At 37.6% G+C, this 14,262-nt stretch overlaps 1 protein-coding gene across 6 annotated transcripts in view; it reads right to left on the reverse strand.

Annotated features, from left to right (window-relative positions):
- Positions 1-8,101, reverse strand: part of ABCB7 (ATP binding cassette subfamily B member 7) — a 139,941-nt gene extending 131,840 nt beyond the window's left edge. For 5 of the 6 annotated variants that reach the window (XM_004283813.4, XM_004283814.4, XM_033412929.2 and 2 more), the window contains exon 1: positions 7,882-8,068. In XM_004283813.4, coding sequence (XP_004283861.1) covers positions 7,882-8,049 — 168 coding nt within the window. In that variant the 5' untranslated portion in view covers positions 8,050-8,068. Of the gene's footprint in view, positions 1-7,881 lie in introns of all 6 variants that reach the window. The other variant, XM_004283812.4, reaches the window with a different exon arrangement.
- Between the last annotated feature and the right edge of the window lie 6,161 nt (positions 8,102-14,262).

The raw sequence follows: 14,262 nt of genomic DNA on the forward strand, positions 1-14,262 counted from the left end.
GCCACAACAGTGAGAGGCCCGCGTACCACAAAAAAAAAAAAAAAAAAATGATGAGCAATAGAAATCATGCAATATGAAGAACAGAGATTTAAAAACAGTGGAAAAAAATAAACAGATTCTCAGAGAAATGTAGGACATTATTAAGTGCACCAATATATGTATAATGACTGTACCAGAAAGAAAGGAGAGAGATAAAGGGGAAGAAAACCTACTCAATGAAATAATGGCTGAAAGCCTCCAAAGCTTATTAAAAAGAACAAAAATTTACCCATCCAGGAAGCTCAATAAATTCCAAACAGGAAACATGCAAAGAGATCCACAGACACATTATAGTAAAAATACTGAAAGCCAAAATCAAGGGGAAAATCTTGAAAGTAACAAGAGAAAAAAGACTCCTCACTAATAAGAGATCCTCAATAAAACTAACAGCTAATTCCTTAGCAGAAACAAGTATAGGCTGTAAGGCAGCAGGATACCATATTCAAAGGGCTCAAAGAAAAAACTGCCAAGGAAGAATCCTATATCCAGGAAAGCTGTTGTTCAAAAATAAAGGCAAAATAAAGACATTCCCAGACAAACAAAAATTGAGAGAATCTGTTACTAGCCGAACTACCTTATAAGAAATACTAATGTAAGTTCTTTAGCCTGAAAGCAAGTGATCTCAGACTGTAATTCAAATCCACACACAAAAAAAAACAAGAGCACAGGAAAAGGTAATTGTGTTATTATAAAAGACTGTATAAACGCATACTGTTCTACTTTCTTCTTTGTACTAATTTCAAAAGCAATTGTATAGGGCTTCCCTGGTGGCGCAGTGGTTGAGAGTCCGCCTGCCGATGCAGGGGACACGGGTTCGTGCCCCGGTCTGGGAAGATCCCACATGCCGCAGAGCGGCTAGGCCCATGAGCCATGGCCGCTGAGCCTGCGTGTCCGGAGCCTGTGATCCGCAATGGGAGAGGCCACAACAGTGAGAGGCCCGCGTACCGCAAAAAAAAAAAAAGCAATTGTATAAAATAATATTTATATAATGTATGATTAAGCCTATAACCTATAGAGATGCAGTATACTTGCCAATAACAGCACAAAGGAGATGGATGGGAGCACAGCTATATTGGGATAAGGAAATGACTCCAGATGGTAACTCAAACACAAGAGCACAAATGAAGAGAACCAGAAATGATAAATATGAAGGTTATTATAAAAAAAGCCATAAATATTTACTTACCCTCCTTTCTTCTCTCAGCTTCTTTAAAAGTCATAAAATTATATAAAGTCATAATTATGACAATGTATTGTTAGGATTTTAACATTTATAGATGTAATGTCTATAAAAGTAAAACAACAAAGCAGGGTAAGGACCTAGAACTATGCAAAAGTAATGTTTCTATATCTCACTAGAATTAAGTTATAAAATGCTTAGAAGAAAACATAAGGGTAAATCTTCATGACCTCAGATATGGCAATGGATTTTTAGCTATAACACCAAAAGTATGACCGACAAAAGAAAAAAAATAAGTAAATTTGACTTCAACAAAATGAAAAATTTTTGTGCTTCAAAGGACACTATCAAGAAAGAAAAAGACAACCCACAGAATGGGAGAAAATATTTGCAAATCATATATCTGATAAGGCACTTGAATCTAGAATAAAGACTCATATCTCAAAAATAAAAAGACCAATAATCTAATTAAAAATTGGGCAAAGGACCTGAACTGACATTTCTCCAAAGAATATATACAAATGGGCAATAAGCACATGGATAGATGCTCAACATCTTTAGTCATCAAGGAAATACAAATCAAAACCACAAGGATACATGACTTCACACCCACCAAGATGGCTAGACTAAAAAAAGTCAGATAACACCAATTAGCTAGGATATGGAGAAACTGGAACCCTGTACACTTCTAATACTAATGTAAAATGTTGTAGTCACTTTGAAAACCAGTCTGGCAGTTCCTTAAAGAACTAAACAGAATTACCATATGACACAACAATTCTACTCTTAGGTATACACCCAAGAGAAATGAAAACTTATGTTCATATAAAACTTGTACATGAATGTTTATAGCAGCATTATTCATAATAGCCAAAAGATGGAAATAACCTGAATGTCTATCAACTGATGAACATATAAAGATAATCTTTTACATCCATATCATTGAATATTATTCAGCCATAAAAAGGAATGAGGTATTTAATGCATGCCATAACATGCATGAACCTTGAAAACATAATGCTAAGTGAAAGAAGCCAGTCTCAAGACCAAATATTTTATGATTCCATTTATGTGAAATGTCCAGAATGGACAAATCTACAGAGATTGAACATAGATTAGTGGTTGCAAAGGCCTGGTGCAGGAGGGGGAAGGAGGGTGACAGCCAAAAGGGTAGCAGGTTTCTTTTTGAGGTAATGAAAATGTAAAATTGACTATGGTAATGGTGGTATATACCACTGAATATACTAAAATCCATTGAATATACTAAATCCACACTTTAAGTGGGTGACTGTATGATATGTGAATTAATCTCAAAAAAGATGTTTAAAAAAAAACAAATGAAAAAGTATATGATCGGTGTCATGATCAAGAGTCGAGGACTCGCTAAACATATATAAAAAGGCACTATGGAACAAGTATATGATGCCTCAGTTTCTATCATATAAATATTGATGAAATAAATCCAAAATTCTATAATTCAAAATTCATTAAGTCCTTTTAATATTAATTAGTGTAGTAGAGAGGCAATTGTATAATAATCATTACAATTTAGGTCTTATCATATGAAATCCTCCCATTTAAAGGAAAAACTATTTTTCTTAATAAACTCAAATTAATAATAATAAACTCAAAATGGATTAAAGACCTAAATGTAAGACCAGATACTATAAAACTCTTAGAGGAAAACATAGGCAGAACACTTTCTGACATAAATCGCAGCAAGATCTTTTGTGATCCACCTCCAAGAGTAATGAAAATAAAAACAAAAACAAATGGGACCTAATTAAACACAAAAGCTTTTGTACAGCAAAGGAAACCATAAACAAGACAAAAAGACAACCCAGAAAATGGGAGAAAACATTTGCCAACAATGTGAATGATAAGGGATTAATCTCCAAAATATACAAACAGCTCATACAGCTCAATATCAAAAAACCTAACAACCCAATCAAAAAATGGGTGGAAAATCCAAATAGACATTTCTCCAAAGAAGACATACAGATATCCAAGAGGCACATGAAAAGATGCTCAACATCACTAATTATTAGAGAAACGCAAATCAAAACTACACAGCATCACCTCACACCAGTCAGAATGGCCATCATCAAAAAATCTGCAAACAGGGCTTCCCTGGTGGCGCAGTGGTTGAGAGTCCGCCTGCCGATGCAGGGGACACGGGTTCGTGCCCCGGTCCGGGAAGATCCCACATGCCGCGGAGCGGCTGGGCCCGTGAGCCATGGCCGCTGAGCCTGCGCGTCCGGAGCCTGTGCTCCGCAACGGGAGAGGCCACAACAGAGAGAGGCCCGCATACTGCAAAAAAAAAAAAAAAAAAAATCTGCAAACAATAAATGCTGGAGAGGGTGTAGAGAATTGGAAACCCTCCCACACTGTTGGTGGGAATGTAAATTGGTATAGCCACTATGGAGAACAGTATGGAGGTTTCTTAAAAAACTAAAAATAGAATTACCATATGATCCAGCAATCCCACTCCTGGGAATATATCTGGAGAAAACCATAATTCGAAAGGATCCATGCACCCCAATGTTCATTGTGGCACTATTTACAATAGCCAGGACATGGAAGCAACCTAAATGTCCATCAACGGAGAAATGGATAAAGAGGATGTGGTACATATATACAATGGAATATTACTCAGCCAAAGAAAAGAACAAAATAATGCCATTTGCAGCAACATGGATGGACCTAGAGATTGTCATACTGAGTGAAGTAAGTCAGACATTGAAAGACAAATGTCATATGATATTGCTTATATGTGGAATCTAAAAAAATGGTACAAATGAACCTATTTACAAAATAGAAATAGACCCACAGACATAGAAAACAAACTTATGGTTACCAAAGGGGAAAGGGGGGGAAAGGGATCAATTAGGAGGTTGGAATTAGCAATACACACTACTATATATAAAATAGATAACTAATAAGAACCTACTGTATAGCACAAGGAACTCTACTCTATACTCTGTAATGACCTATATGGGAACAGAATCTAAAAAAGAGTGGATATATGTATATGTATAACTGACTCACTTTGCTGTACAGCAGAAACTAACATAGCAGAAACTAACATAACATTGTAAATCAACTATACTCCAATAAAAATTAATTTAAGAAAATGAAAATATATGATCAGTGTCAGGATCAAGAGTCAAGGACTTGTTAAACATAGATAAAAAAGGCACTATGGATTAAGTATATGATGCCTCAGTTTCTACTGTATCAATATTAATGAAATAAATCCAAAATTCTATCATTCAAAATTCATAAGTCCTTTCAATATTAATTAGTGCAGTAGAGAGGCAACTATATAATAATCATTACAATTTATGTCTTATCATATGAAATCTTCCCATTTTAAGAAAAAACTGTTTTAGGTGTTTCCCTCTATGAATAGTGGTCTAGTAATTATTAGATAAGTATCTTTAGAATTCAACAAACATTCACTGTGTGATTAGGGTCTGTCACAGTCTTAATTACCCTTATATAAATATCTAACACACAGAAGGCAATAAACAAGTACAAATGAATGGCCTTAATGGCTGTCATTTATCTATACTAGAACCTAGTCTCCTCATCTGCAAAATTAGAAGGGCTGGATATGATCTTTTCTTTTTTTAAAAAAAAATACTTTGTGGAGTACTTTACTTTTTTTAATTTATTATTATTATTTTTTATTTTTGGCTGCTTTGGATCTTTCTTTCTGCACATGGGCTTTCTCTAGTTGCGGCGAGTGGGGCCTACTCTTCGTTGCAGTGCGCGAGCTTCTCACTGCGGTGGCTTCTCTTGTTGCGGAGCATGGGCTCTAGGTGGGCGGGCTTCAGTAGTTGTGGCATGCAGGCTTCAGCAGTTGTGGCTCGCGGGCTCTAGAGTGCAGGCTCAGTAGTTGTGGCACACGGGCTTAGTTGCTCCGTGGCATGTGGGGTCTTCCTGGACCAGGGATGGAATCCATGTCCCCAGCATTGGCAGGTAGATTCTCAACCACTGTGCCACCAGGAAAGTCCCTGATCTTTTCTAAAGTAGTAGTGTTCAATAGAAATTTCTGCAATGATGGAAATGTTCCACATCTATATGGCTATTCAGCTCTTAAAATGTGACTAATGCAACTGAGGAATTAAATTTTTAATTTAATGTAAATTTAAACAGTCACAGGAAGCTAGTGACTACCACATTGCACAGCATAGCTCTAGGGCAAAATCCTGTGTGAAAAACACATTTCACAATGCATTCCAGTAACCACATACACATGGTAATGTATATATATGTATTTGTAAAACAATACTTCCCTTAATACATATAAAGCATTGATATTTTCTTTCCTATTCTACTAAATTTCATCTAAAACAAAGTGCTGATCCAACCCACTAACGTGATTTCATAACACTGCACTAAAGTTCCTTTCAGCTCTAAAATATGTTATAAATACTAATGATTGTCCTGAAAGTATGCATTCAATATTTATTTTGTAATCTTAACCACAAGTGACTAATTAATCTGAAAATCTGCCTCAGGTTGTACCAGGTTTTACTTTAAAAGCCTTATAATCATTCCTTAATCTCCCTGTTAAATCAACATTTTTTAAAAAGAGGCAAGAGTTGCATGTCTTTAAGAAGTAGAAAACAAAGGTAACATCTTTTCCTTGTTTTTCATACTTCATAAATGGTAACCAAAGAAATGGCAGGATATATAGGAGAGAGTGAAGGAAATTGTGGGGACAGTGTTCATGTAAAGAGAGAAAGCTAACTTTTTATTGTCATCACCTCCTCTGAATCTCCTAATGACGTCTCCTTCCCCCTCATTCTTCGAGCCTGAAAGTCCTACAAATTTTATCTTTTTTTAAATTAATTTTTACTGGAGTATAGTTGCTTTACAATGTTGTTTTAGTTTCTACTGTACAGCAAAGTGAATCAGCTATACATATATCCCCTCTTTTTTGGATTTCCTTCAAATTTTATTTTAACTTCATCTGGCTTATTAGAGGACTAGAGAATAAGACTGGTTCCCAAGAGATCACATGTTACAATTTCAACTACAAAGTGCTTTTAAAAAACCTTAATAAAAGGATCTGGATTTGCTTCTCTACCCTAATCTGCCATCTCCTATCATGAAATCCTCACTAGTCTAAACTATAAGCAGTTCTACAAAAGTTTCATGCTCTCTCTTACCTGTAGGCCTTTGTATATGCTATTCCCTCTTTAGCTAACTTCTAATTTTTCAGGTCTTGGTTTAGATATCAGTTACTCAAGTCAATTTTCTCCACCTCAAGATTAGTCTTGATGCCTCTCATGTATATTCTTCCAGTACTTTGTACCTTCCCCATCATTGCACTACTGTATTAATTGACTGTTTACTTATCTATTTCCCCTACTAGATTTTAAACCCTTTAAGGACAGGGTGTATATTTTGTACTGTTCACTGATGTAAAGATGTTCAATAATTACTGAATGAACATATGGATATAATTCCTTCAGCATTCCACATGTCTAGTGTCATACTCCCTGCTTGGAATGTTCTCCCCAGTTCTACTGCCAGCATGAGATCCTCTCTATAATCTAGTTCTTAATTATCACTATTTCCTCTGGATGCCTACAGCCCTTATTATTCATACTATTCATCTGATATTTAATCTACTATGTTGTTTTTTAGTTATTCTTGTAATGCATAGGTCCAATCTCATTAACTAAATTGTCCAGCTTGAAGATATTACTGTGTTTCTCTTGGTACTCCATTACCTAGCATAGCACTATGTACATAGCAGACATTAAATATTTGTTGACAAAGAATCAAAATTTGAGAGGTTGTTTCTCATATGAAGCTGACAGCACTTTAGCGATACAGATGAACAAGGGGTGCCAATTAAGCTTTTTGTCAGTTATAGGCAATAAAAAGATATAGTGAAGTACGAATACAAATAACAATAAAACACTATTCTTAAGTGAGAGATAATAATGAACACAAGTATTAAGATGCACTGTAGCCATAGCTACATTCATTAAAGACAAGTAGCCTTATGGCTTCCAAAGTGACCTGTGTACACAAAAGAACACTGTTTTTCAGATCAAAGGATAATCGTGTTTACATATGAATTTAGGGCGGTCTATGTTTTGGAGACACAGATAATTACGGTTTGGGCCTATCAAGGAGCCCTGTCAGCAAGAAAGCTAACTGGTGCTAACTCAATTTGCCGCTTGTTAACAGGCAGCTTGTTATCTTCCAATGCCCTCCAAACTGCTACTTCCGACTGAGTAAAATCTTAACCATTGGCAAACTGGTTCCAAATTCCATTACTAACTTTGGAAAGTAGCCCAGTTCTCCTTGCATTTAGAAAAGTAAGCAGTATGGGAATGGTGTCTACCCTGCCTCTTATAAACTAAGAGAAAAAACTGTAAATCCTGCGAGAGTCACCAGCGCTCCAGGTGCCCTCTGCCTGGAACCTTCCGTCCTGTTCCCATTTACTGTACTCCAAAGATTTTCTTCACCCCTTCCTCAAATGTCCAACCCTAACTTCCTTCACTTACTGCTGCTCCAAGTTAGCCCTGACCACCTTTCTTCTTTGTACTGGCTCTGACCTGAGGACATAAGGGCAACCTTTTCCCTATAGGTCCCCTTGTCCTTCACCCTACACTTCCAAGTGAACGGCATCTCACCTGGGAGATTCCAGCAGTTCCCGAGCCGCCGAGCTGACGTGACCTCCATTGCGGACCTGGGCCCCAGACAGAGACTAGGGGCCGGATCTGTATCACGGCGTGGCGACGCTTTTCGAAAGCAGCCGCCGCAGCTGCCCAGCCCCAAGAAGGTATCGCGAGCAGCGCCATCTTGAGCGAGGAAAGAGGACCCGAGAGCAGAGGATTGTGGGACGCTGGCGGTCCAAACTACTCACCCCGCCCCCCTCCCTGGAGGAGAGCGGAAACAGCTTTTCTCTGAAGATTCGGGTCCTTCAGCGCAACCGCTTTTTTTCTTCTAGGGCCGGTCTTTGAGTGTTTTTTTTACACAGCAGGGAGTAACGAAGTAACATTCTTTCTCTCTTTTCCTAGATTTGTCAGGTAAAACACAGGATGCACAGTTAAATTTGAATTTCAGATAAACAATGAATCATTTCTTAGTATAATTATGTCCCAAATATTGCATTTGCTAAATCTGGCAACCCTATCTTGTCAATCATTTCTCTCTTCTGCCGCCTCCAACTCAGTGCCAAAATCCACTCTCTCCATTTTCCCTTTGAATATTCTTATCACTCTCCTGTGTACTAACGCTTAGGGCAGATTAAACTACAGATATTGATTTCCCCGGGAAGAAGGCTTCATCTGTGAGATTCACTGCCTGTGAGAGTCACTTGCTGTGTTGTAAGTGCTTTCATTTGGCTGATTGTTCTTTTTCGCACAAACTTTGGAGCAGTTTTCCTTGGTCTTTTGCTCTTGGTAGAGTTTTAAACACACACACACACACCTTTACTCTGCTAATTTGCCTCTCTACCTCTTCCCTTTGGTTTCTGCAACATCTAATTATTGCAAAACAGCTGGATTCGCTGAAGGACGGTAAAATGAAAATGTATGCAGAGGAGTCCATGTTTAAAGACAGGTTTATATTCTTTTGTCACCACTATCATCCAACAAAATAATGTTGAAATATGTTTACAGTTATCTAGGAAACTACATTTCCAAGTGTAAATGTAACCTGAAGCCCTGGCGACAGTAATGCGTTTGCACTTTTCTATTCATTGCTGCGTTCTCAAACTTTCACACAAGACAGGCAAATAATTATTAACTCCTTATGTAGAGGCACCATGGACTAATGATAAATCTGATAAAGACAAAGGATATGCATGGCCCATGCAGGTAGCTTTACTTTGTTTCAGGATTCATATTACACCCCAGGTTTCCAGGGTAAGAAGATGCTTGAAAGGAATTATTTACAGAAGAATAAAGTTTCCAGTTGAAGGGAATTCCATGTGAAGGAAATGGCATTTTTAACAGCAAGAAGTCGAAAGAAAACATTTCCAGGTTCAGGAGTCTAGGGAGTGTATGGCAGAGAAGAGATGAGCCTGGGTGAGCAGAGGCCTGATGGCGAAGGGGCTTGTATTTCATTTTAAGAAGTTAATGCTTGATTCTGTACCAAGTGAATGGTTTTAATCAGGAAAGTAACATGATCAGATCTGTATGTTCATTAAACCACTCTGGCTTAAGTAGTAAGGTTGGACTGGAGGGAGTTCAGATTGGAGTCATGAATTTAATGCCATAGTCATAAAATAAAGGCCTGAACCTGGCAGTAGCAATGGCAGTAGATCAATTCCAGAGATATTATGGAGATAGGACTGACAGAACTTAGTGATTGATTGGATGTTTCTGGCTTATTATTGTCTAGTTGACAAATCAATAATGGCCTCTTTCATTAATGCCTACCTATATCATCATCAGTAAATATTTACTCAGCATCTATTCTGTGTTATCAACACTTTACACTAGAGAAACCCTAGACTCTACCAATGATTTCTATTAGGGCTGAGTATTGCCACTGAATCTTTCTACCCAGGTAAAGTATTGTCCAGTAATGCTCTAATTTGTTTTTAATGTAGGCACCTGGGAGTTCCCTGGCAGTCTAGTGGTTAGGGCTCCGTGCTTCCACTTCAGGGGGCATGGGTTCAATCCCTGGTTGGGGAATTAAGATCCCAAATGCTGCGCAGGGCAGACAAAAAAAAATTTTTTTAATGTAGGAACCTATACAATATATATTTTGTGAGAGACTGTCAGATATAATGCGACAAAATAATATCTTAAATTTTTATACTTTCGGAAACACTCACACACATTATCTTGCTGGATCTTAATCACAGCGTTTTGGGTGTATTCCTTGTTCCTAGTAGATAAAGAAGATCAGGGCCATGTGGTGACAGAGTCAGAACTAGAACCATGGTATTCTGGCTGCTATTCCACTGTTCTTTACACTAAAGATGTTACCTGCACTCAAATACAAGATTTAATTGAAAGTCTGTACCGGCCATATAGAATTATAAGATTTTAAATCAGGCAAGATCTCAGAATTCTGAAACATCTGACCCTACAGATGATTTCTCAGGAGTTTTGAAAAGTTTCATTAGAATCACCTACAGGCATTATTGGCATGGAACAACAGTTGTGAGGTCTTTGACGGGAATCAAAGCATTTTTACCAAAGTAGTCTCGTTGTAAGTCAACTCCTCTGATTAAGAAATGTGAATAACGTTGGAATAACAAAGTAGTTACTCTATGATGAGCTAAAATGAGTCGAACATGAGCCAAATAAGCCAAAGAAAATTTCCAGTGCACCCAGAAATACAACATGAAGCATAATGAGAGTTGTGTACTGGGGGAGAACTGAAGCAACAGGCCAAATTGGGCTGCAGCAACTTGACACATAAGTGTTGGAAATAAGTTAGAGAGACAGAGGAGCACACATAAAAGCCGCTATAAATAGCTGTTGCAGACACAGATCACATGACAATACTTTGTTTATGCAATAATTGTATCTATACTTGCCCAAGGGTACTTACCTATTAAGCAGCAGAGCCAGAACTCAAACCTAAGCCCTGACCCTAAAGTCTGTGCTGTCAACCTAAACTGTAATGCCTCCTCATGTATTTCTCAACAAGGCCCATAGAGTTTAAGGAGCATAGCAAAGCTGTTTTCATTCCCTAATACTGTGGGCAATCCTGTGTGTTGTAAAGCAGCAACCAAGCTTTTCTTGGCAAAGAATGATCTTGTGGAAATTTTCCTGTGACTGTGGGACTCCATGCAGATGGCACAATAAGAATCATTCTCTTTCTGAGAACTATGCATACCATTGCTCAGAAAGTAATCAAGTGGATCCCTTAGAAATGTTGCTAGATATACCATGATTTCAAGCTCCTTGAAAATCTAATTAGCTTGCTGTTTCATAGATCCATGGTTTTACTCTGATGTGAAGGAGCCAGTGAACTGTGAAAATATGTCTTCTCATCTGTGTGCCATGTAGGTCCATGATGAAGCTGTATGCAGCATGATGTTTTTAATCTTTCAGAGCTCACTTCAGTTTTCACCTTAAACTGTCCCTTAAAAGAGAGTGGTGATTTCAACAAGATGATCCAAAGGCCAGCAGAGTGGAGTGAGAAAATGAGAACAGAAAGATCAGAGAGGGTTATCTGGGAAATTATTTTAATGAGGCAGGTTATAAAGGGGTTAATAGGCTTGAGTATGACATCAATCTTTAGGTTGAGCCTGATGAAGATTCTTTTCAGACTACTGACGTAACATCTTTAAGATTCCTCTGGCTATAAAAACCCATGACTATGTGATTTCTTACTAAGCAGAAAATCATTACTTTCCTTATTTTGAGTGAGGCTTTCTAGCAAAATCGGATTTTTAGAAAGATCTATTATTATCTAGGCAACTGCAATAATTATTACAGAGTATTAATAATCATGGAGAAGGAAGGGAACACAGGTACATGGAGGCAGTACTGGATGGTATGATAAAAAAAGGGTCTATATGACATTGTATTCACTTCCTGTTGTTACATAACAAATTAGCACAAACTTGGCAGCTTAAAACAACATACATTTATTATTTCACAATTTCTGTGGGTCAGGAATCTTGCTACAAATCAGCTGCATCTTCTGCTCAGAGCATTACCAAGATAAAATCAAGGAGTCAGTCAGGTCGGCAAACTCACCTGAGGTGTGGGATACCTCTTCCCAGCTCCCTGGTTGTTGGCAAAACTCACTTCCTTGCAGTTGTCAGACAGAATTCATTGTTTTATTGCTGGATGTTGGCTGGGAACTGCTCTCAGCTTCTAGAAGCATCCTCAGGTTCTTTCCAGGTGACCCCTTGATAGGCAATGAACTTGGTTTCTTCTTCAGGGCCAGCAAGAGAATCTCTTTAGCTTATGTTTAATTGAGATAAAATTGGTGTATAACATTGTATTAGTTTTAGGTGTACTACAAAATTATCTTATATACATAAATATTGAAAATGATTACCACACTAAGTTTACTTAGCATCCATCACCCAACATAGTTACTAATTCTTTTCTTGTGATGAGAACTTTTAAGATCTACTCCCTTTTCTCCACTGTATATCCTTGCCTCCTTTATCAAAGATAAGGTGACCATATGTGCGAGGGTTTATCTCTGGGCTTTCTATCCTGTTCCATTGATCTATATTTATGTTTTTGTGCCAGTACCATACTGTCTTGATTACTGTAGCTTTGTAGTATAGTCTGAAGTCAGGGAGCCTGATTCCTCCAGCTCCGTTTCCTTTCTCAACATTGCTTTGGCTATTGGGGGTCTTTCGTGTTTCCATACAAATTGTGATTTTTTGTTCTAGTTCTGTGAAAAATGCCAGTGGTAGTTTGTTAGGGATTGCATTGAATCTGTAGATTGCTTTGGATAGTAGAGTCATTTTCACAATGTTGATTCTGCCAATCCAAGAACATGGTATATCTCTCCATCTATTTGTATCATCTTTAATTTCTTTCATCAGTGTCTTATAATTTTCTGCATACAGGTCTTTTGTCTCCTTAGGTAGGTTTATTCCTAGGTATTTTATTCTTTTTGTTGCAGTGGTAAATGGGAGTGTTCTCTTAATTTCACTTTCAGATTTTTCATCATTAGTGTATAGGAATGCCAGAGATTTCTGTGCATTAATTTTGTATCCTGCTACTTTACCAAATTCATTGATTAGCTCTAGTAGTTTTCTGGTAGCATCTTTAGGATTCTCTATGTATAGTATCATGTCATCTGCAAACAGTGACAGCTTTACTTCTTTTCTGATTTGGATTCCTTTTATTTCTTTTTCTTCTCTTATTGCTGTGACTAAAACTTCCAAAACTATGTTGAATAATACTGGTGAAAGTGGGGAAGCTTGTCTTGTTCCTGATCTTAGTGGAAATGGTTTCAGTTTTTCACCATTGAGAACGATGTTGGCTGTGGGTTTGTCGTATATGGCCTTTATTATGTTGATGTAAGTTCCCTCTATGCCTACTTTCTGGAGGGTTTTTATCATCAATGGGTGTTGAATTTTGTTGAAAGCTTTCTCTGCATCTATTGAGATGATCATATGGTTTTTCTCCTTCAGTTTGTTAATATGGTGTATCACGTTGATTGATTTGCATATACTGAAGAATCCTTGCATTCCTGGAATAAACCCCACTTGATCATGGTGTATGATCCTTTTTTTTTTTAACATCTTTATTGGAGTATAATTGCTTTACAATGGTATGTTAGTTTCAGCTTCACAACAAAATGAATCAGTTATATATATGCATATGTTCCCATATCTCTTCCCGCTTGCATCTCCCTCCCTCCCACCCTCCCTATCCCACCCCTTTAGGTGGTCACAAAGCACCAAGCTGATCTCCCTGTGCTATGCGGCTGCTTCCCACTAGCTATCTACCTTACGTTTGGTAGTGTATATATGTCCATGCCTCTCTCTCGCTTTGTCACCGTTTAGCCTTCCCCCTCCCCATAGCCTCAAGTCCATTCTCTAGTAAGTCTGTGTCTTTATTCCTGTTTCACCCCTAGGTTTTTCATGACATTTTTTTTCTTAAATTCCATATATATGTGTTAGCATACGGTATTTGTCTCTCTTTTTCTGACTTACTTCACTCTGTATGACAGACTCTAGGTCTATCCACCTCATTACAAATAGCTCAATTTCGTTTCTTTTTATGGCTGAGTAATATTCCATTGTATATATGTGCCACATCTTCTTTATCCATTCATCCGATGATGGACACTTAGGTTGTTTCCATCTCTGGGCTATTGTAAATAGAGCTGCAATGAACATTTTGGTACATGACTCTTTTTGAATTATGGTTTTCTCAGGGTATATGCCCAGTAGTGGGATTGCTGGGTATGATCCTTTTAATGTGCTGTTGGATTCTGTTTGCCAGTATTTTGTTGAGGATTTTTGCATCTATGTTTATCAGTGATTGCCAACAAACACATGAAAGAATGCTCAACATCATTAATCATTAGAGAATTGCAAATCAAAACTACAATGAGATATCATCTCACAC

The sequence above is a fragment of the Orcinus orca genome, chromosome X, assembly GCF_937001465.1.
Source record: "Orcinus orca chromosome X, mOrcOrc1.1, whole genome shotgun sequence".
Classification (NCBI taxonomy): domain Eukaryota; kingdom Metazoa; phylum Chordata; class Mammalia; order Artiodactyla; family Delphinidae; genus Orcinus; species Orcinus orca.